This window comes from Lycium barbarum, chromosome 4, assembly GCF_019175385.1.
Source record: "Lycium barbarum isolate Lr01 chromosome 4, ASM1917538v2, whole genome shotgun sequence".
Classification (NCBI taxonomy): Eukaryota; Viridiplantae; Streptophyta; class Magnoliopsida; order Solanales; family Solanaceae; genus Lycium; species Lycium barbarum.
This window is the reverse complement of record NC_083340.1, coordinates 148,380,875-148,405,646: the sequence shown is the minus strand read 5'-3', so window position 1 is coordinate 148,405,646 and position 24,772 is coordinate 148,380,875. Positions and strand designations below refer to the sequence as shown.

Sequence of the window (24,772 nt, the reverse complement as noted above, 5' to 3'; positions counted from 1 at the left end):
TAGCTTCAACATTTGCATATATCTTTGAAGCAAATAATTCATTTCGGGTGAAACAGTAAAAGTGACAAAGAAGATGAAAATAAAAACTATACTAAAGACAATAAAAAAGAGAAATGAGTGAAACACTAAAGGACAAGAAGTCAAATTATTAGTCACACAATCCAAAAGTGTACCTATGTTTCTTACTTTGTTTTTTTTTTTTTTGACACTATACCTGTGTATGTAATTACCATCTAAATATTTGTCACTCGTAATTTTTTATAACATAACATGGCCCAATTTGCAAAAACTTAAAAGACACGTCAATGCATACATCATATCCTATTTATTCTCCAATTTATCACTTCACTACTAACCTTAGGTCTCTCTATATATACACAAAACAAATGGCCGCTTTGAGAGTTTCCTCAGCATTTGCTTCTTCTTTATCTAGAAAAATTCTTCTTCTTTTCATTGAAAGTTTTACTAAATTCAAATCTAGTCCTATTTGGACTTTATCTTTTTCAGTTACACCCTTGTATTCAAGAAGAAGTAAACGTATGGGCTCATTCTGTTCATATGTTGCTCGTGCTACTCTTGGTTTTACTCAGATTAATCAAATTGACACCCCTAAGGTTTGTGAATTCAGTTCAAAAAATGGTTGTTTTTTTTTTTTTTAATTTAGTGCTAAGAATGTATTTTTGTTACTATTTTTTGTTTGATTTGTGATACCCTTAACTCTCATATTCATCTTTGTGCTACATTTGGTCTTACTCAGATTAATCAAATTGAGGCCCCTAAGGGTTGTTGATCGTACTTTTTTGGCACAAAGATTTGATTTTCGTTGTTCTTTATGGCGTTCATTGAGATGTTCCTTTTTTTATTATTATTATTAAAGACTTGCATACTTTATGATTCATATAATAGGGAGAGCATACAAATGCTATATATTTAATAGATCATAATAAATAGATAATCAATCAGAAAATTAATTCCACCAATACTTTGTAGTCACAAAGGTCACATATATGATAGATTCGCATGAGTTTCAAATAGATAAAAAATCAACTCTTAAATCATAACAAAGGGAAACGAACGGTACAAAACAAACAAAGATAGAATAAATTAATATTAAAACTTTAAACAAGCTTGACCACAAACGCATAAGCATTGATGATTTGGTACTAAGTGATTGAACAAGACACGAGCATATCAAAAGATTGAGCTAATTAAAAATATCAGAATGAAATTGAATATCTGAATTTATCAGAATGAAAGAGAAATGGGTGAAATACTAGAGGACAAGAAGTTAAAATATTCGTTACAAAATCCAAAAATGTAGCTATGTTTCATACTTTTTTGGCCAAAGTCATAGATGGACCGCTGAACTTGTTCTGGTTTTTCATTTAAACCCCCCAATTGAGGGTCGTACCATATGAACCCTTCAAGATAACTGTTAATGTGTCATTTAAACACAAAATAAATATGCAACAACACACAAATGGTGCGTGTAATTCACACGCAAAAATAACAAATAAGACGGAGCCACGTGAATTTTAGCTTTAAAAAATAAAAATAAAAGGATTTTACAAAAAAAAAAAAAAGTAAAAACAAAAATATGTCGTCTTCTTCAGCTCCCCCCGCCTTCCCCACCCCCCACCCCCACGCCCGACCCCTCTCCTCTTCTTCAGCCCCCCACCGCCCCTCTCCTTCCTCTCTTTTTCTTCTTGCTCCACTAGCCCCCCACCGCCCCTCTCCTTCCTTTCTTTGTGTGTTTATTTCAAAGGACTATTGATTTTTTTGGTCCATTAATGGAGAAATCATGGATATTGATTTTTTTGGTCCATTAATGGAGAAATCATGGATATTGATTTTTTTGGTCCATTAAAGGCTCGAATTTGCTGTATTTGAATAAAGCAAAAGAGGAGCGACACCGGCGGCTGCGGTGGAATCCGGCTTCACCGGAAAAAATTGACGACGCCTGTGTTATTGTTACACTGTTTAAAATTCATTCATCGATTTGTTACACCCTGTATCTAATTCTAGGTAGTGAGTTTATAAGCAATTCAATAATAAAAGGTTTAAAAAAGAAATAATGGTGAAAGTGTAACCAACAGTTAGTATGTTGGGGCATTTTATTAAAAGAGACTTTTGAGTTACTTATTTAAGAATTTAGGACTCAAGTTCTAAAAATTAGGTAAAAGGGATTCTATCCCCCTAAGTTTTTTTAATTTACACAGAAACCCCTAAGTTTTTTTAATTTACACAAAAACCCAAAAATAAAAACACTTTTTACCAAAAAAAAAAAAAAACTTGTATGTTTTTCTCTTAAAAAATACGCAAGCAACTATTGGTTGCTTAAACAACTTCTTATTGCTTATACAATAACCTTGTATCTCATTAAAACTAGGTAAACAACTAGTAGTTGTTTAAATAAATAAAGGTTGCTTATAATAAACAACACGAAGTTGTTTAAGCAACTCATTATTGCTTATACATGAACTCAATTGGAAATTAATTGATTGATCACAAATGAAAATTAATTAATATAAAAACCTTGTTTCTTGTAAAAACTAGTCATTTGATGAGTGATTAAATCCAACTTATTAATTTTATCATCAATTAATTGACTATGCTAATAGTTTAAACAAAAATTTACTGATCCGGTGATAATGGAATCAATATTGTTTGATTATATGAATATTAGAACATCAACTTATTGACTTGATAACAATCAAGTGAATACGTTGATGTTCAAATATTCATATAATCAAACAACATTGATTCCATTATCACTAGATTAGTAAGTTATTATTAAACTATTGGTAGAGTCAATCAATTTTGCGATCAATTGTGATATTATTAATAAGTTGGGTTTAATCACTCATTGGACGACTCATTTGATATTTAATTGTTATCAAGTGAATACGTTGACGTTCAAATATTCATATAATCAAACAACATTGATTCCATTATCACTAGATCAATAAGTTCTTGTTAAACTATTAGTAGAGTCAATCAATTTTGCGATCAATTGTGATATTATTAATAAGTTGAGTTTAACCACTCATTGGACGACTCGTTTGACATTTAATTGTTATCAAGTGAATACGTTGACGTTCAAATATTCATATAATCAAACAACATTCATTCCATTATCACTAGATCAGTAAGTTATTGTTAAACTATTAGTAGAGTCAATCAATTTTGCGATCAATTATGATATTATTAATAAGTTGGGTTTAATAACTCATTGAACGACTCGTTTGACATTTAATTGTTATCAAGTCAATAAGTTGATGTTCTAATATTCATATAATCAAACAACATTGATTCCATTATCACTGGATCAGTAAATTTTTGTTTAAACTATTAGTATAGTCAATTAATTGATGATAAAATTAATAAGTTGGATTTAATCACTCATCAAATGACTAGTTTTTACAAGAAACAAGGTTTTTATATTAGTTAATTTTCATTTGTGATCAATCAATTAATTTCCAATTGAGTTCATGTATAAGCAATAATGAGTTGCTTAAACAACTTCGTGTTGTTTATTATAAGCAACATTTATTTATTTAAACAACTACTAGTTGTTTACTTAGTTTTAATGAGATACAAGGTTATTGTATAAGCAACAAGGAGTTGTTTAAGCAACTAATAGTTGCTTGCGTATTTTTGAAGAGAAAAATGTACAGGTTTTTTTATTTTTTTTGGTAAAAAATATTTTTATTTTTGGGTTTTTGTGTAAATTAAAAAAACTTAGGGTTTTTTGTATAAATTAAAAAATAATTAACAACCCCTAATTAAATGTTTATAACAAAAGGAAAAAAAAAGAAATAGAAATCCCCTATTCTTCATTCCACTCTCAAACAACCCTTTTACCTCATTTTCCCTAGTAAGTTCTAGAATAAGTACTTATTAAACAGTGTAACAATAAATCCCCTTTTTTTAAATCCCAACAGTTTTTTTTTTATTAGTTAAATGTTTTTCTGTTGACACTTGTCAACTAGGATCCACATCAATAGCATTTAAAATGCTTCTCACGCTCCTTAAAAAAGGTGGGCAACACGCATAGGGACATGTGTCTATATGGCACAGTAAACACCTTTTTGGAGGGTTCGGATGGTACGCTGCTCAGTTGAGGAGTCTAAAGGAAAAATATAAACAAATTTGAGGGTCTATCTATGATTTAAACCTACTTTTTTTTACACTATACCTATGTATGGTAAGTACTGGTTAAATATTTGTCATGTCGCGTAATTTTTTCAAACATAAAATTTAAGAATTTATAACATGGCCCACTTTGCAAAATCCCCAAAAGACACGTCAATAAATACATCATATCATCTATCCTTTTTCTTCTCAAATTTATCACTCAAAACACTTCACTACTAACCTTAGGTCTCTCTATATATACACCCACTAAATAAATGGCCGCTTTGAGAGTTTCCTCAGCATTTGCTTCTTCTTTAGCTTCAACTTCTTCTTCTTTTCATTGTCACCCTAAAAGTTTTACTAAATTCAAATCTAGTCCACTCTGGACTTTATCTTTTTCAGTTACACCCTTGTATTCAAGAAGAAGTAAACGTATGGCTCATTCTATTGCTCGTGCTACTCTTGGTCTTACTCAGATTAATCAAATTGACACCCCTAAGGTTTGTAAATTGTACTTTTTGGTATCAAGATTTGATTTTTATTGTTCTTTATTATCTTGTATTTAATTTTTTTTTTGTGGGGTTCAATTTTGATCTGTTATACTGTATAGTTTCATCTTTATCTTTGTGAATTCAGTTCAAAAAATGGGTTTTTTTTTTGTGAATTTAGTGCAAAAGAACTTTTTTTTTATGAATTTAGTGCTAAGAATGTATTTTTCTTATTATTTTTTGTTTGATTTGTGATACCCTTTACTCTCATATTCATTTTTGTGCTACTCTTGGTCTTGCTCAGATTAATCAAATTGAGGCCCCTAAGGTTTGTTGATTGTACGTTTTTGGCACAAAGATTTTATTTTTATTGTTCTTTATTATCTTGTATTGAATTGGTTTCTATTGTTTATACTGTATACTTTCATCTTTATCTTTGTGAATTCAGTGCAAAGAACTGAATTCACAGCCTAATCAAATTGAGGCCCCTAAGGTTTGTAGATTGTACTTTTTTGGCACAAAGATTTTATTTTATTTGGAGCAATAGCTTGGTATAGTAGTAGTTGGAACAAAGATTTGATTTTTTATTTTCTTTTGTGGATTTGAATTATGATTTTAACACCCCTTAGTCTTGTGTTTATGTTTGTGAAATTAGTGAAAAGATTGTATTATTTTTTTGCATAAAGATTTAATTTTTATTTGGAACAATAGTAGTTAGAATAAAGATTTGATTTAATTTTTGTTTTGTCGATTTAAATTATGATTTTTAACACTTTAATCTTGTTTATCTTGGTGAATTCAGTGCAAAGAACTGATTTTTTTGCATAAAGATTTGATTTTTATTTGGAACAATAGTTTGGGATAGTAGTAGTTGTTTTGTTCTTTTGTGGATTTGAATTAGGATCTTTAACACCCTTTAATCTCGTGTTATCTTTGTGATGAATTCAGTGGAAAGAACTGTTTTTATCTTTTAATTTTTTTTGTGGGTTTGGATTCTGATGTGTGATACTCTTTAGTCTGATGTTTATCTTTGTGAATTCAGTGCAAAGAATTGATTCTTTGCAAAGAATCAATTCTTTGCACAATGATTTGGTTCTTGTGGAACAGTAGTTTAGGATATAGTTATAGATTTATAGTTGATTGTTCTCTTGTTTTTTTCTTTTGTTTTGTGGATTTGAGTTACAATCTTTAACACTCTTTCGTGTTTATCTTTGTGAATTCAGTGTAAAGGACTGATTTTTCTTGCTCTTTTTCTCTTGTTTGTTGTGGTTTTGGATTGTGATTTGTGATACTGTATGCTTTCATCTCTATGCTTGTGAATTCAGTGCAAAAGATGATTTCTTTTTTATGTTATTTGTCTCTTGCTTTGAGGGATTTTTGTCTGATATGAGATACCTATAACTCTCATATTTATCGTTGTGAATTCACTGCGAAAAACTGATTTTGGTTATTTTTTCTTCTCTTGCTTGTGTTGACTTTACATCCTGATGCAGATACCTTTATTCTTTCTCACTTTTATCTTTGTGAATTCAGTTTGATTATTTTGAGTAGCTGATGACTGTTCTTATACGTGCGATTTCTTTATCTCATGCACACAAAAAAAAAAAAAAAGAAGCTTTTGATCTCCTAATTGTTACAAATATGCCATTATATACTATTCAAATTGACATTTTGGAGTAGAATGCGCTTGAATTAAGCTGAATGGATATAAAGGATTCACATAGCTTATAACAACTAGTTTGGGATTGAGAAAAGTTGATTGGTTGATTCTTTTTGGGGACTATAATCCTAACATATCCAATCTTTTAGAATCTATGTAGATAACTTTGATGCTCCATTCTTAGTATTCAGCCAATCGTTGACTCATGTGATCTCTATTTTGTGATTCTTGTGTTTATTCCTCACCAAATCCTTTCTTTGTTCTTGGAACATGACAGATTTCATTTGCTGCTAAAGAGATTGATCTGGTGGAATGGAAAGGGGACATACTTGCAGTGGGTGCCACAGAGAAAGACTCGGCTAGAGATGAGAATTCTAAATTCCAGAATCCGCTATTGCAAAAGCTAGATTCCAAATTAGGTGGTTTATTATCTGAAGCTTCATCTGAGGAGGATTTTAGCGGAAAGTCTGGACAATCCACAATACTTAGGATTCCTGGTCTTGGCTCGAAAAGAATTGCTCTAGTTGGGCTTGGCTCGTCAACATCATCAACTGCTGCTTATCATAGTTTAGGAGAGGCTGTTGCTGCAGCTGCCAAGTCTGCTCAGGCTAGTAATATTGCTGTTGCACTCGCTTCTACTGATGGGCTGTCTGCAAAATCAAAGCTTAGTTCTGCCTCTGCCATTGCAACTGGTATTCATTTCGTGATATTCGCTTATTTCATTGTAGTGTTGTCAAAGGCGCGCTTAAGCTCTAAAGCAAAGCGCAAAACATGTTGAACGCCTCACCTCGCTTAGCGGGCGCTTCAGTGTCGTCATCAAGGTTCTAAGGCATATTTTTCCTCGCCAATGAGCTATGTTGCTCGGATTCTCCAAAAATGTTTCTCTCAAACCATTTTCTGGAAAACCATTTTTTTGAGCTGAGGGTCCATCGGAAACAACCTCTCTACTACCCACAAAGGTAGGGGTAAGGTCTGTGTACACCCACCCTCCCCAAACTTGTTGGAATATACTGGGTATGTTGTTGTTTGTACCCGTGTCGGATCCTCCAAAAATGCACTACTTTTGGAGGATCCGATAGGCACCTATCAACATTTTTGAAGAATCCGAGCAACATAGGTGACACTCTTTCCTTTGTAGTCAGTCCCAAAAAGAATGACAGCTTTCTATATTTAGTAACAATTTAAATTTAAACTTCCCATTTGCCCATTAACTTAATGGGATGATTTATAGTCAAACAAGTATCTGTGGCTTATTTTGGACCACACGTTTCAAATATTTCTTTCATTCTTGAACTCCGTGCCCAGTCAGATACCTTCACATAAATTGGGAAAGAGGGAGTATTTGGTATTCATGCTTAAAATTATTAGTCTTGGACTACACATGTATTTGTATTTTTCTCCAATTTCGCCTTTCTTCATTAAAGCCCACGCTTTATTTGCACTTTCCGCTTAAATCCCCAATGGACCTTAGAGCTTTTTAGCGCTTATCACCTTTAATAATATTGATTCATTGAACCATATTGGGAAACTAAGCTTGGCTGATTTTCTTTAATGTTAATAGGAGCTGTGCTGGGGATATTTGAAGATAATAGGTTTAAGACCGAGTCAAAGAAACCAACGCTGAAATCTTTGGATATTCTTGGACTGGGAACTGGACCCGAGATAGAGAAGCAACTCAAGCATGCATCAGATGTCTGTGCAGGTGTTATACTCGGCAGAGAGCTCGTGAATGCACCCGCCAATGTACTTACTCCTGGTTAGTGATCTTTAATGTATTTCCTTCTTGTTCCTTTCTATGAGAAAATGACAAAAATGCTCCTTTATGTTTAATGGTATGTTCAAAATAGTCCCTAAAGTATATCCTGAACAATTTTGGTCCTTCGAGCTTGCTAAAAGTTAAAACACCTTTAGTGTCCGTCAAATATTTAACAATTTATGTTCGTTAGATTTGACGGAAACAATGGAAAAGAAGATTTAACCATAGACACTAAGAAAGTCCCATCAAATTCCTAAAATATGCAACCCAAAAAAACTAAACCAAACACTAAAAGGATATAAAAATTAGCAAAAATTACACTCAAAAAGTTGCACCAAACTCTAGAAATAAATAAAAAATAGCAGAAACTACAAAGCTTGTACTCGTATATGTGAGTTCCTTGTATTTTCCTTTATTTTCATAGTTCTCGTCAAATCTAAATGACAGAATTTGGTAAATATTTGACGAAAACAGAAAGTGGTAATATTTGGCAAACTTAAAAGACCAAAAATGCTAAGTGCATACTTAAGGGACTATTTTAAACTTACCCTTAAACATAAGGACCACTATCATTTTCTCTCCCTTCAATTAGCATGACTGTCAGCTAGCTATTAACATGGTGACTTTCTGCTGCAGCGGTACTTGCTGATGAGGCCAAAAAGATTGCTTCCACTTATAGCGATGTGTTTTCTGCAAACATCTTGGACGTTGAGCAGTGCAAAGAATTGAAAATGGGATCCTATTTAGCTGTTGCTGAAGCTTCTGCAAATCTTCCTCATTTCATCCATTTATGTTATAAGCCTTCTGGTGGGGAAATCAAAAAGAAGATAGCCTTGGTTGGAAAGGGATTGACTTTTGACAGGTAAATATATCTTCTCTAAAATGAGAGGACTACCTGTTGGAGGAATAGAAAATTGATTTCTGACTTGGCTGAAGTGAATTAAGGCTTAATAGCATCTTTGGTCCCTTAATTATTGGTAAATTCTGATTTTAGTGCTTATGATATCTAATTAAGCACATTTAACCTTCAATTAATTAAAATGTGCACTTTTGCACCTGTGGGCCATAAAAAATATTCATTTTTTTCGGGAATAAGTTTTCACCTTATTTGAAGTCAGTGATTGACCATGAAAATTTCAAATCCAGCTTGAAGTTGTATTTCAAATTTGGAAAACAGCTTATAACCTGTGTTTCAACTCAGTTTTCACTTTTGAAGTTGTGTTATTTAAGTACCTTCAAGCATGAAATTATTCCAGATGTTCTTTGCTAAAGTATAACCAAATACAGCTCTATCTTCAACTCCAACTCCATAAATTTCAAATAAAGTGAAAAATATTTGGGATCTATGGCCGAACGCCTACTTAATCCCTTTGCTTGTGAATATTTTTCAAACTTACCTTAACTATTAATTGTTCCACCACTTAATTACCCATGTGCTATGTTAAACTTGTATTGATAAACCATAGTGATGGTAGTACAATTCCAATTAAGTTCAAATATAACATAATTCCTGCATAAAGAAACAAAAAATTACACTTCTAATTAATTAAAGGTTAAATGTGTTGAACGATATATTACAAGGACCAAAATAAGAATTTACGAATAATTGAGGGACCAAAATTGCTATTATCCTTTCTTCTATTTTTGCTACTTTCTTTTATTCTTATGGTATGACTTCTTGAACAACCCTTTTCATGTTCACAGTGGCGGCTACAACATCAAGACCGGACCTGGTTGTTCGATCGAGTTAATGAAGTTTGACATGGGAGGGGCTGCAGCTGTTTTAGGTGCTGCAAAAGCTCTTGGTCAAATAAAGCCTGCTGGAGTAGAGGTAAGTCCTTTATCATCATTCAAGAAAAAAAAATGTCCGACTTATTTACTCGAAAAGCGCGTATTCAGTTATTCTCATTTCACCAAACTAATTACTATTTTGCAGGTGCATTTCATTGTTGCAGCTTGTGAGAATATGATAAGTGGAACAGGCATGAGGCCTGGAGACATTATCACAGCTTCAAATGGAAAGACAATTGAGGTAAGGTCATATTTAGGGCCTTTAGGGGTTAAGCACTTAATCTAATGGGATCTCATTCACCCTCCCCGTACCCGATAAGCTCCTTTTAATTTTTTTTGGTCGGTTCCTATTGAATCCGTTTTACTTTTATGATATTGGTGATATGATTAGGGTGTTTGGATGTACCGAAACACCTGTAATATAAGCTTTCTAGTTCTTATATGGGTCAAGTTGTTCCTTAAGACCACAAGATTAAAGTACATTATACATATTTTTAGTTTAAGACCACAAGATTCAAAAGTCGTCTTTATTTTCTCAAACTCCGTGTTAAGTCAAACTAAGACAAACAAATTAAAACGGAGGGGGTATTTTGTAGAAAGATTTTCTTTTTTCTGCATAATTGAGATGTTTTAATTTTATATGCTTAGAGTGAGTGAAAACTGTCCCCTATCTGTCAATTTATTTTATGAGCTTATAGCCGAATACTATATAGTTATCATGTATCAAGCATGTTTCTTAGTGGCCACAAAAACAACGGAAAATAAAACCATCAAAAGGTGGATGGTTCAGACTATCATATTGACATTTTCACAGTAGATACGTTACGCTTTGTTAGATAGTGTATCTTTGAGAGGATTTTTCTTTTATTTGATTGTTGAATTATTAGTTTAGGACCAGGATGATGCAAGTCTAATGCTTTTGCTTTTGCTAATTTCACTTTATTTGACTGTTTTTGGGTTTCTGTTGGCGGCTTTACATAATGCTTTTGTTTTTGCTAATTTCACTTTATTTTGACTCTTTTTGGGTTTCTGTTGGCGGCTTCGTCTTATTGTATAGGTTAACAATACTGATGCTGAGGGTAGGCTCACACTTGCTGATGCTTTGGTATATGCCTGTAACCAAGGTGTAGAAAAGGTATTAATTAAACATTGTTATTATGCATCTGTCGCTTTCAGAGATCACTTTACACTGTTTAGCATTTAATATGTTTCCCTCGCTGTCCCATACCACTTCGCAACCCAAAAGTGAAAGGTTCCGCTTGAATGCATAATCGGAAACTTGTGAACTTTCATTGGTCAATGTCATTGTATGAATCAATATAATTGGGTAGTTAGATAGTTAATAGACATCGGCATCATTACGAAAGATTGACATGACATGACATGAATCTGGAAAAAGATTTTAACTATGGTTTTTGTTTTCTGAACAACCAAAAATTTGACATCGCAGCTATTAAAAGAGTTTTCTCGGATGTTCTTGTAGTCAGAAGCTTACTCAGCATCTTGATATGTGCTGATGACACATTTGATTGTTATGCAGATAGTTGATCTGGCAACATTAACTGGTGCTTGCGTGGTTGCTCTTGGACCTTCAATTGCTGGTATATTTACTTGTGCCTCTTCTTGTTTTTGGTGTCGGTTTACCATTTATAGCATGTTTGGCCAAGCTTCCAAAATTTGTTTATTTTGAAAAGTATTTTTTTTATCATAATTGTTTTCCAAAAGTACTTTTAGAGAGTAGCAATTCATGTTTGGCTAATCAATTTGAAAAACATTTTTGTCAATACTAGAGCAACGATTTGTGCTTATCTAAGGTTCCAAAAGTACTTTCGGGGAGAAGTGCTTTTTTAGCTTATAAAAAACAACTTCTGCGACTACTCAAAAGCACTTATTTTTATAGAAGCTTGGTCAAACACGTCAATTCTCTAAAATAAGCTCTCTTTTCTAAAATTAAGAAATAACACTTTTGATTACTTTGATTGCACTTTAAAAAATTGGGACACTGAATGCACGTGTTGAATAAAGAAAGATGTATGGTGAATCTTTGACTGATATATAAGCTCTGAATTTGTAGTCTACTGAAACTTTATTGGATATCCTGTATACAAAATACAGGTATTTTTACACCTAGCGATGACCTAGCAAAGGAGGTGGTTGCTGCTTCGGAGGTAAGCGGTGAAAAACTGTGGAGGATGCCAATGGAGGATAGTTACTGGGAGTCTATGAAATCGGGTGTGGCCGATATGGTGAATACTGGAGGTCGTCAAGGCGGTGCAATAACTGCTGCTCTCTTCCTCAAGCAGGTGACTGTCTGATCACTCTAAAAGTTTCTTATTTTTGATTGACATGTAATTTAGCTCCCGTTTGTCCATACAAATTTCACTTTATTTCAAAAAAATATAAATACAAAACACCGTTTGGTTATACATTGGATTGTTTTTTTTTTTTTTTTTTTTGGTGGGGGGTGATGTGTCAAGTTTGAGAAAGTGGTTAGTTTTAAGTGAATTTCTTCCCACTCGTAAAATTTCAACTTTTTATCAAGTTAAATATATGTTCAAACACTCCAATGACCCCTTTTCAACTTTTTTCCGAATATCACATTTTTTATGTCCAAATACCTACTTAATCTGAACCAGCTTAAGCCGCATAATATGGAATTTACAATGTCATTCCAAGAAAATTCTGGCTTGGGGCCTTATTATTAGATGTGCTTTGTACACCCAATAAGTTCAGCAGCGTCTGCATAATGAAATCTTGTGGGCATGAAGTATATACTTGAACCCGAAACCCATAAGCGTTTCATATTTCATGGGAATAAAAATGACCTGGAGCTTGTGTTCTAGCAGTGTTGCAAACTTAAGTTCAGTAGAGCCAAAAATTTCTTCTAACATCATAAATAAAAGCAAAGTGACAAGGACGGGAACTTAAGACATTATAAAAGGCTAAGGGCCTTTGTTCACACCTACAGATGATAGTCCTACTTTGTTTCAATTTTACGAAAAAAGAAGATAAAATCGTTGAGACGAGAGAGCTGACATGTGGTTTTTGTTATCGCTGAGACGAGAGAGCTGACATGTGGTTTTTGTTTTGCAGTTTGTTGACGAGAAGGTCCAATGGATGCATATCGACTTAGCTGGTCCCGTCTGGAGCGATAAGAAGAAAAACGCCACTGGTTTTGGTGTTTCAACCTTGGTGGAATGGGTGCTGAAAAACTCTACAAACTAGAGCCAGTCAAAGATTGCATCATCATTTGATGGCTAAACATATGAGGGAGTTATAATCTCAGGGGACTCTTGATGTTTGAGTGAAAAAAAGTATCAAGTTTTATGAATAAATTGGGGGTGAAAGTGGTGGAAAAGAAAAAAGCTATAGTAGGGGCTTTGATCTTCATAGACAAGATTGGAGTATACTGTGGCTGCTTTCTTTTTTGCTTGATTAGTTGCCTTAAAGTGTCACTTTTTCTTATGGAATGGAGTTTTTATCATCTGTTTTACAAGTGCATCAGTAAGATCTGACTGAGGACTCAGATTTTATATTAGAACTTTTTTTTTTTTTTTTGATTAAGCACCGGGTGTCCGGGTCTCTTTGAGCCCCGACTAATCCCGGGGGTGCACAGGCCCTCGGCAAGGAGTTTCCCGCAAGTGCACCACGGGTAATTCAGGGTTTTACCCCAGTCCGATGGCCCTCAGAAATTGTTTGCACCCAGTGGGTTTCGAACTTGAGACCTTGAAAGGGAGCACCCCAAGGCTCAAGCCAATTACCACCAGGCCAACCCCTGAGGTCAACGTGTCCGTTTGTGCTGAAAAAGGAAATGGTGATCTCTGTTTCTTTACAAGTTATGGCAACTACATTCATGAAAATAAAAGGAAGTTTGCTTGGACTTTTCAAAAATGTTATTTGCGTTTGTGTCGAATTCTCAAAAGATATAGTACTACTTTTGGTGGATGTGACACCCACCTATCATTATTTTGAGAGTTCGGACTACGCAAGTATAAATATAAAGCATTGTGCGGTAAGTCCAATGAGGCCAAGGATGCAATTTTGTGATAAGGATTGTGTGTTTGGTATGACGAAAGTCATTTTTCAAACCGATGAAGTCATATTCTAGCAAGTGTAATCATTGTACTACCTCATCTCTTAGCAAGCAAAATTATTTTTATTCTCATGAATGATGAAATTACCGTATATATAAAGTCACTTTTTCCTTCATTTACATATGATAGACGTTAAATTCCTGAATTTTTCGTGTGTTTATTTATTTATACTTTGAATCTGTCAGCTTTGCTACCTTAAAGACAATGATGAACAACACTTACCATGGCTTTAGGATTTTTAATTCAACAATCTAATGATGTTTAATTTTAGAAAGGACTCCTCTGATGGGGAGCCCTTTACCCCAGTGTAAGATTTTCCGGCGCTAATCTGGATCATCCGCCCCAATACGGATACAGGGTGAATACCAAAAGAATAAACTTTTAAAAGGAGAATTTTTACACTCTGGGTGTAATTTTGTGAATTGTGCTAACTCAGCTATTTATTTCATGGCCTTTACTTGAACTGTGGACCCTTTACTTGAACTGTGGACCCCACTCTGGAAATGGTATACCCACGTTAATAACAGGTCTGATTTCAAAATTGAAAATTTTATTCATCAGTACAATCATTAGTTAACTTGTATTCCCTTAGTTCACTTTTACTTGTCCACTATATTAAAAATAAATTTTTCACTTTTACTTGTCCACTTTAGTATACCAAGAGAAAGACAAACTTACTTTTTTAATTTTACTCTTAACATTAATTATTCATTTTCAAATCAATTGCTATGTCTATTGAGACTGTACACCAATTAATATAGATAGTATGATAAAATATATAATTCCTTTATTAATTCTTAAGGGGCATGCAAAGTGAAAAGTAGACAAATAAAGAACGGAGGGAGTAGTAATAGATTAAACGGAAAAGGGCCAAATATACCCCTGAACTATTAGAAAAGGGCTAAAGATACCTCTCGTTATACTTTGGGGCCAAATATACCCCTACCATTATACTTTGGGCACAAATATACCCTTTAATTTAACAGAGGACACGTGTCATCATATTATTAGCCTATTTTAATTATTTTCAAATTAATGAAAAATTGAGGCAAGATCCATCAACGCCGCCATCGCCACCTTCACCGTCGCCACCTTCAGCCGGCGGCGCTAGTGAAAAACATATTCACCACCACCATGCCACCCTCCTCCGCCTCCACCTTCCGTAGAGAAAGCAAAGCACCAAGCCAAAACAACTAAGACAACTCTAATATATCCCTGAAGTGGGATTTGTCTTCCTCTATTACACCCTGCATTAACAACAAAGCTCCTTATCAGCATGTGTAAAGAACTTTCCTATGCTTCTTTAATTTCAAACAATTATTCTATTGTCAAACCTTGATTATCATTATGGCACCATCCTTGTGCAAAACCTCATGGTACTCGTGACAAGAAATATCCTGCAATACTTAAAAGTATGACTATCCGATCTTTTCATATAGGGAGAACGATAACATAAGCTAATTGGTAATTAAGTACTAAATTGTACACAGTTAGGGCAGCCGGCATATCCAGAGCATAAATGGTTAACTAGTGCCGGCGATGGTGACGGAAGGTGGCGGCGGAGGAGGTTAGCGTGGCGGTGGTGAATATGTTTTTGACTAGCGCCGGTGACGTCGGCGGCAGTGGTGATGGAGGCGGTGGAAGGTGGTGACGGCCGCGTCATTGATGGACTTTGCCTCACTTTTTAATTAATTTGAAAATATTTAAAATAGGCCAATAATATGATGACACATGTCCTCCGTTAAAACGAAGGACATATTTGTGCCCAAAGTAAAACGGTAGGAGTATATTTGACCCCAAAGTATAACGAGAGGTATATTTAACCCTTTTCCGTAGATTAAATGCCTTATCTTTCACTTATTACGGACAGCTACCTGTAGTTATCTTTTAGGCAACCTGATAAAGCGTAAAAGTTTATTTACACAATCAGTGTATTAAAATTAAAACTACAGAAGTACGTAGCAATAAGACTAAACATGAATTATACATCAAGCCCATGCAAAGCTCAAAAGATTGAGCAAGTCAAGCAAAAGGCATACAAAATTCACTCAGTATATTCACTAAAATCAGGCTCTGGAGGCTTTTGCAGCTTCATCAGCTCCCTAGCACTCTTAAGATTTCGATTCCTGTGAACGCCTCGGAGAGCATTAGCTGCAAATCTCGATGCCAAGAACGTCGCGCCAATACTAAAAGAAGCTCCACCCGAGTTGCTACTGGCCCCCGCCAATGCTTCTGCTATTTCTTCTTCTTTCCTTTGAAGTTCCATAAGTTTCCTTTTCGTGAAACGCCTCCATGCTGCTTGGATAAAACAAGCAGCCCAAGTCCTCCAGTGTTGCGAGTAGAAACGAAACGTGTGTTGAACTTGTCGACTATGAAGCTTTCTGAACTGACTAGCGACGAATTTCAACTCGTCTGCGATTAGAGCAAAAGCCTCTACTTCTGTTAGAGCTTTCACCGTACGAGTAGAAGACGGAAGGTTAGAACCTGATTTCGGGTCTAGCGCCCAAGTAAGAAGTTCTTCTCCACAAAAGTCGGATTCTTTTAACAAACTGCGGTTGAAAAAACCGCTTCTGCCACCATCGGTTGTCACACTCTCAAGGCGACCTCGTATGACAAAGAGCATTTCGTCCACTGGATCTCCTTCTCGAACAAGGTAAGTGTTCTCGATGTACAAACATGGTTTTAGACGCTCACAAATTGCGTCGAGCAATCTCTCCTCCATATTTGCAAATAGAGGGACCTGAAAATCAATAAAAGGTATATTAGTAAAAACAACACTAAGCAAAAGCCAATACCGTAACAGCTCTTAACAAGCAAGAGTATAATCAGTAGCGGAGCCAGAATTTTCACTAAAGGGATTCAAAAGATGAAAAAGTGAACACGTAGAGAAGTCAAAGGGATTCAACATCTATTATATATAATACAACAACAACCAACCAGTGAAATCCCACAACGTGGGGTCTGGGGAGGGTAGAGTGTACGCAGACCTTACTCCTACCAAGGTAGGACGGCTGTTTCCGAAAACATCTATTATATATACATAAAAAATAACTTTGACTATGTATATACAGTGTAATTTTCCCTCAAAGGGGGTTCATCGCCCCTCCAGCTCCGCCCATGCTTCTAATGCTCACTTTAGAAGCATGCTTGGATTGTGGAGGGAACGTTTTCATTACCTCCATTGTACCATTGGAATCTAGCAAGAAACTAGGATAACATGAAATAAAAGAAAGGACACTATTAAGACCAGAAGAATACTGCATCATAATCATTTTTTTTGTATGAGAGCAAAGCATATGCCTAGAGATCTTACTATAGAAAGGACGGATGTATTTATCATGATGCGGCCTCCGTATTATTGAAGAACTGTACTACCATGACCACTATGAGACCCATGTTGCTCGGATTCTTTAGAAATAAAGCCAAGTGTGTGTGTCGGATCCTCCAAAAGCTATGTATTTTTGGAGGTCCAGACACAGGTGCAACGACATTTTTAGAGGGTCTAAGCAACATAGTACTCTCTCTGTCCCAAATTATGTGACACTCTTTCCTTTTTAGTCAGTCCTAAAAAGAATGACGCCTTTCTATATTTAGTAACAATTTAATTTTAAACTTCCTGTTTTACTCTTAATGAGATGATTCATTGCCCCACAATATCAATGGCTTATTTTAGACACCTTGACATAAATTGGGACAGAGGGAGTATGAGACAAGTTGATTCAAGGTGGGAGAAACAAATATAACAGAAGCGGAACATATAATTTACTTACCCTCTTCACTAGAGCGAGACAAAGATGACGCTTAATATCTCTCCTGAGATCCTTGGGCAAATTCTGAACTATATTTTCTTCATCCACTCCTCGTGTTTCTTGCCACTTGTACTGATCATAGCCCCTAACCCGTTCTCGGAGATCTTGTGGAAGCAATCGATGATGCATCCACTGTTCCGAGTCGCGCCTTCTAACTCTCATCTCTTCAAGCCGAATAGTAAGAGACTGAAGGTATGTCTGTGATAGCAAAATACCAAACTCTTGAGTATACAAAATCCCCATGGATACAAATGCCATTATCAGAAACACTTCAAAGAAATTGAAAATCATTATAAAAAAAACAAACACCTTGAACAACAGATTTGAAGCTGTATGTAATTTTCATGAGAGTCGGATTTGATGAAACCAAAGGAGTACATTAGGCAGATATCATAGTGCTAGTAATCCGAAAATTCCATCCTTTGGCTTGGAGTCTTGTTCAGAATTTCTTTTCTTGAAAGCTTACTTTCCCTAAAGAAACTTTCTTTTTGGTATCATTTTGGAAGAAATGAGAGATGGGAGCCAAAAGAAGAATAAACAACAGCAACATCTCAAAGTATAAAACTCTCAATAAGTGTTTGGACATAAAAAATGTGATATTTGAAAAAAAGTTGAAAAAGGGTATATGGAAGTTGTAGTGTTTGGACATGCATTTAAATTTAAAACAGTAGGAATTTTGTGAGTGGCAAAAAGTTTCACTTGGAAAAACTGGTCAAAACCAAAAATTTCAAACTTGAAACTCATTTTAAGAAACAATTCAAAATATCAATCCAATGATAACCAAACACTGCTAAGAAATTTCTCTTATTGAAAAAAAGGAAAGAAATTTCATGTCCAACCAGGTCCGTAGTACTTAAAAACGTCATGCCAGAAGTATCCAACAAAGATCTATATCGACATGGTACTCCACTATGGTACTTTTCAGTAACAAAGGCATAGCTTAAGATCATAAACCTCTATAGAAGTCACTAAGTGCATTATCTTAAATGTAAAATGTCTTAAAGTACTCAATTTTCATCGAGCGCAAAGTATCATATCAAATTCTTTGGTGAGCCAAATTTGCTCTATCTATCCCTGCATTGGTCAAGTGGGGCCAGAAACCCGCACATACATAATCTGCACTTTTCTGAGCTTAACACTAAGCTCCACGTGCAATTGATCATTCTGCTCACTGTTTTTACACAATGTTCTGTTCAGCAACAAAATGACGAGAAAAGTCTATAAGATATGTCAGTTCGGAAGCTACATTACTGACATTCGGTTATTACCTGCATGTTACCGATCAACAGTGCAAAGAGAATGAGCCCGAATATTGCTAGTGCAATTGAGAATAAAGACTCCCCTGGAAATGTGCTAGTTTGAAGTCCCTGTCCAAGGGTACTGCACAAGCAAAACACAAAAAATAGAAATGCCATTATTACAAGTTTACCCAAGGTCAATTACCAATTAATGTACAATAGAATTTAAAAGGCAAAATAATGTAAATATTCATTTAATTAGTTTCCCGAACTCTAGCCTAGTCACTTCTTTTCTTCTTCTTCAGTCCTCTGGGAAGGAAGCCAAATGTAAAAGAAAATCCTACCAATAGTATTGGTATAAGTATAACCTTAGTGAACAGACAATATGAAGAAAAAGAAGCATATAACACTGGAAAACATTCACTTAGGTACTTGTCTTACATACACTATAACTCCCATAGAACCCTACAATCTCGTTCACATTTAATTATAGGCTGTCCGGATTCGGGAACAGGGAAACACTACCCTTCCGTCAAACCTATTTTAATAGACAACAACCCAGTGAAATCCCACAACGCGGGGTCTGGGGAGGGTAGAGTGTACGCAGACCTGACTCCTACCAAGGTAGGACGGCTGTTTCCGAAAGACCCTCGGCTCAACATGAGACAACATGAACCCAAAAAAAAAAAAAAGGTGCCGTAGTAATAATCATTATAATAAGATTCTAGTGCCTGATTGGCAAGAAATTCCCTGCTCTCCTCATATTCAACCAGAAAAAGTATAACACTAGAAGTCTGGAACAATTGAATTAGGCACTTGACTTTTTTTTTTTTTCTATAAGCGAAAAAATATCTGAAGGCTATTGGTGCACAGTTCGAAACTTGATGGATATGCGTCCATCCCTACCCCCTTCTCCACTTAAATACCATGTTTTTCTCTGCGGTATGATTAGAACCTGTGACATACACCTAATTCACACATCACAAGTTGCGCTCTTACCACTAGATTAAAGTACTGGGTCACTTGTCTTATATCTCCCCTATAACTCCCATACTCCCCTATAATCTTTTGGTAGTGTTTAACCTAAATATAGTTTAGCACATGGTAAACTACAATGAGGTATTCAGTCATAAATATACACTTCAAACAACAATACAATTTAGCAGTAATGTGATGGAAAATCTACTATATTTTTTGACTTGTTTTCATTCCCTAGGCGTTTTCCCTGAAAGATAAGAGAGAATAACGTGAGGAGATCAGAAGAATGTTAACTGAGCGTAAAAGTAAAGTCACCTTAAGTTCTGGAGTCCCCACCACAAACAGTAGCAATATTTAGTCACAAACTCCATCGAGAAAACTATGCCAGATGACAAAGCCTGCTTAAAAATTCCAAAATCAAATGGTAGATTGTCATCATCTCCAAAAGGGCATGCTTCATTTAAAACTGATTCGCTGATAATGCTCCAAGCATTATACCCTGTCATGTCTTGATTGCCACAGTACAAGAAATCGGTGTTGCATGTTGTATTATTATGTTTACAAGCACTTTCCCAGCATGTATCATAGCGTTCCACAGAAAGCAAATACCAAAAGGAGCCAACTATCTGATAAGAACCAACAATAATGGAAGTAAGGAAGTTCGTTTCAAGGAGAAAGAAGAGCATTGTTATACATGTGAACCTAAGACCTCAAAGAGAAGCCCAACAATGTATTGAGAAATAATAGAAATAACACAGTTAAAGTGTGTGACCATCGCATCTAAAAGCTTAAACTGTTAGAGAGAGCAAGCTTTTAGTTGTTTAATTATGTCTTCAACATGCCCTCTCACGTGCGGGCCTGATTCTTTTTCATGAGCCAAGCACGTGCAATTTTTTGATAATGGTGGCGGTGAGATTCGAACCCAGGACCTCTGCCTATTCTGATACCATGTTGAAATGTGTGACATCTTATCTAAAAGCTTAAGCTATGAGAGAGAGAGAGTGGACTTTTATTTGTTTATTTAAGTCTTTAACAAATACGTGAAAGGTAAAAAGGGTGAACAAGTTAGATGGATGTTAACCAATTAACAAGTATGTGCTCGTTTGGCTCATAATCTAAAGAAGACATTAACAATTGGCAGTAAAGAGTCCAAAATTCCACCTCAAAATAACCTTTGCCGATGGTTTTGTAAAGATTGACCAATCCGAAATTCCAACTTACAGAAAGAACATCTAATTTGCATATGCTTTGTAGAAAAAGTAAACAATATATTCTAATTAGAAAATGAAACAGCAAACTCTGTATTCCGGCAATTGAATCAGACAACAGATAGCACGCTGCATTTCTTTTAATTCAATACAGCAGATATAGTTGTTAAAAAGTTTTCCACCTATTTGGAATTAATTGCTTCAGTTACAAATTAATTTTACTTTATAGATGTGATTTTAGCTACATTTAAGACAAGGAAGATGCTATTTACACAGATTGCATATTAACAAAGATTTTCCCTCATAAACCGATACAAAAATACAAAATAAGTATTCCCTCCGTCCCAATTTATGTGAAGGTGTTTGACTGGGTATGGGATGTAAGAATGAAAGGAAGATTTTTGAAACTTGTAGTTTGGAATAAGCCATAGATATTCGTGGCTATAAATCATTCTCATTAAGGGTAAAATGGGAAGTATAAAATTATATTGTTACTAAATATAGAAAGGTATCATTCCTTTTGGGATTGACAAAAAAGGAAGGAGTGTCAGTGTGTCACATAAATTGGGACAGAGGGTAACATTTTAAAACAACGCAATGAATAGGTTATCTTAGCAGAAGAGCTGATAGCAAACACTTCGACAACTTAATAAGTAGCTTACGTGACTAGCAAGCATATATAGCAGCAAATAGGATGCAGCACCAGCCCATGCAGTTTCAGCGAAGACACCAGTAGTTCTTTTCAATTCCGAAGTTAAGGGTATAACTCGGACAAATCTGGGGATATACTGAAGCAAAATGATATAGAGCAAAGCTTGTTTGGTAGCCAGTACATCAGAACCCGTCGCTCTCTGCAGGAATCTCCCAGCTACAATCTGCATAGATCCATTATATGTACATATAAGGACAATGACTATAAGAGCCATGGTAGTTTACTAAAGAAAATAACGTTGCCATTTAATGAGACACCAAAGAAATATAAAGCATTTTTTATAAACCTGAGGCAAGGGAACCACAGCAAGAAGATCGATGATAAAATAGGATCGCAAGTATCTTTTAGCAATCTGTGCAGGATCTATCACAAGTTCACCCCTTCCAAAAACTCGAGATGATGGTGCAATATAAGCTGTACGAAACTGAAGTGCCATGTGAATAAGATAAAATGCATCAACAACGGTACGAAGCGTTGTGGCAATCACAGCTAGCTTTCGATCAATCTGAAGGCAATTTGAGGTGTTATCGAAAACTGGAAGGTAGAAAAACAGTGGATCCACAGACACGGCCAGAATGCATGATATAACAAACAGTTTATTCCACAAGAGAAGGAATTTGTCTTGAGGATCAAAAATCTTCTTCTCTGAAACTTTTAGATCTTCAGGAAATACTGCCTTAGAGACACCAAAACCGAGTGTTCGACCAATAGACTTGAGTCCTTCAGATCCTTTTCTCATTCCTCTCTTAAAGGACCTTGATGGGCTGCTAGTTGCATGGCCATTGCGTCTTAAAGCTTCCATGATGAAGCCACATTTATTTACTGCTATGATGCTGACACTGACGTTAGTCCGCAGTCCAAGTAATCCAACCTAAAAAAAAATGTGAAGAAGCAGTATTAGCTGCCAAAGGGAAGGTAGAGATACTCAAAGAGAAATCATCAGTGACTCAACAAATGGCCATAATAACATTGTTCACGTCGAGCCTCCTTATCCATCAGCCATAAATTGCTTAAAACGGTAAACAGTAAGGGGTTGTTTGGTTGCTGGTTAAGAAGTAATTATTCATGTATTAAAACTAGCATAACTAAGACTGTGTTTGGTAGTATTTAGCTGCTATGTATAAAATTCAGCACATCAAATATGGTGTTTGGTTACCAGTTTACAATCCCGCATAACTAATACATATACAAGTTATGAGGTAATCTATGTATTATTTTATGCAAGGTCGAAGACGAAATAATTAATACCTGCATAACTCTAACCAACAACCAAACAACCCCTAACATCTTATGTGTTATCGTTAACTAATAGAAAAATGTCTAGTCCAACTAAAAGAGTGTCGAAAAAAATCTTCAAAGACAGCGAGGGTATGATGTAATCTACCGGAAAGACTTAAATTGCATTGATTTACCACAGAATTTTCAACAGCTCATTGCGCAACAGATAGTATTTAGCCCACAGCTCCGACTGCCATTTCACATTACAAATCAAGCACCTCAGTTTCATCAATTTACCCTTGATTTCACATTAAGGACCAACAACCTCAAAAATATAAGAACATATAACCCCCAAACTATATGTGGAAAGAAGTGGACTGAAATAAAAGTTTAATAACATTAATAAAAGATGTTTTAGTACCTCACAAACTTTTTTTGCTGCCCACGCAGATCTTGGGACGTGGAACCACAATCAAACATTTTGAACAGACAAATACATATATAGTAACTGCAATAAAGCAAAAAAATCTAAGTTGAAGATTTGAAGTCCAATCTATAACTTTACTCAAATTTGGCCACGAAAGACAAACATTGTCATCAATTCTCCTTGCTTAGAGCAAGCGCCTTGCCATTTTTACATCTTTCTATACTTGCAATAAAGCAACTCTATTTTCCAAAATGGAACCACGAAAGGAGCATCATATATTGAGCTACTTCAATAACAATTTTGATGTTCTTTTCTTACATGAAAGAGAAGAGAAAAACGTTAAAATAAGTTCAGGAAAGTGAAGAGGGCAACTTGAATAAATTGAATTTTGAAAGTTGCAGATCCTACTTGTTCAAGCAAGTCTTAAGTGCTTTCAAAAATGACAACGGTGCTAAAAGGATTCTAATTTGTCATTTTTAACCACCAATGCACAAGTTAAAAACGGACCTTTCAATAAAGCTTTTCTGTAACATATCTACCTAGAAGATCCTCTCTTGTGGCCGAGTTAAAGCGAGGAGGGAAATCTAGAAGATACAATTCCCGAATCTTCCCAAGATGTCTTGCTCGGTATATTTCTACAGTTGATGCAGAAGCTACATGAGATCAATCCCTTAAGCTAGCTGATATATCAGAACTTCACTCCTACTGGAGGACAGTTTGAAAGTTGTGAGCTAACGTTTTTAGACTAGATTTTGCACAAGTCCTAGGATTTAGCCTCGGCTAGTTTTGGCAATTATGTAAACCTGAATTCTACATAGTCAGAGCACCACTGGAACAAGTGGTTCCAATTTTCTAACATGTACCCCACTACCCCCCCCCCCCCCCCAAAACCCCACTAACCATGTTTCCCTCCTTTTTTATGTAGAAATGCTCCAAATAGCTTCTGAAATATTAACATGTACGTGGAACTGATAATCGGAAAAAACCAATTACTACATAGTAGTTACGTTCCAATATCATCATCCCTTTGAATGACATGAGCTTTTTTCATTTCCAAGTCAGAAAGCACAAACGCCATAAATTTTTAACCAATAAAGATTGACTCTTTATTGACCATCTCAACTGTAAACTTGTATATGAGTTGACAGAAATAATTCAGACAACAAAAACAGACTATACCATAACCAGCAAACTAGTCAAGACTCAAAAAAAAAAAAGAACAGGGAAAAAAAAAATTATGTTTGCTAATTTACCGA

General features: G+C 35.2%; 1 protein-coding gene and 1 pseudogene across 2 annotated transcripts; one reads left to right on the top strand and one right to left on the bottom strand.

The window, feature by feature from the left end:
- The first annotated feature begins 347 nt into the window (after positions 1-347).
- On the top strand, positions 348-13,328 carry LOC132637006 (leucine aminopeptidase 2, chloroplastic). 2 transcript variants are annotated; one of them, XM_060354130.1, is made up of 10 exons: positions 348-614; positions 6,563-6,977; positions 7,847-8,041; positions 8,678-8,903; positions 9,746-9,872; positions 9,978-10,073; positions 10,890-10,967; positions 11,373-11,433; positions 11,948-12,135; positions 12,926-13,328. In XM_060354130.1, exons 1-10 carry the CDS (start codon positions 387-389, stop codon positions 13,055-13,057), a joined length of 1,746 nt encoding a protein of 581 aa, XP_060210113.1. In that variant the 5' UTR covers positions 348-386; the 3' UTR covers positions 13,058-13,328. The 2 variants fall into 2 exon arrangements, with proteins under 2 accessions (XP_060210113.1, XP_060210114.1); XM_060354131.1 differs by lacking the exon at positions 348-614 and adding an exon at positions 4,356-4,637.
- Positions 13,329-15,826: 2,498 nt separating this feature from the next.
- LOC132637005 (probable cyclic nucleotide-gated ion channel 5) lies at positions 15,827-24,373 on the bottom strand (annotated as a pseudogene).
- Between the last annotated feature and the right edge of the window lie 399 nt (positions 24,374-24,772).

What these genes read in the sequence shown, in the direction of transcription:
- LOC132637006 (XM_060354130.1), top strand. Translation starts at nt 387, where the DNA reads ATGGCCGCTTTGAGAGTTTCCTCAGCATTTGCTTCTTCTTTATCTAGA. An exon ending in CGCCAATGTACTTACTCCTG is followed by an intron (nt 8,042 to 8,677) that starts GTTAGTGATCTT and finishes TTTCTGCTGCAG; the next exon opens with CGGTACTTGCTGATGAGGCC. An exon ending in TCTTGGACCTTCAATTGCTG is followed by an intron (nt 11,434 to 11,947) that starts GTATATTTACTT and finishes TACAAAATACAG; the next exon opens with GTATTTTTACACCTAGCGAT.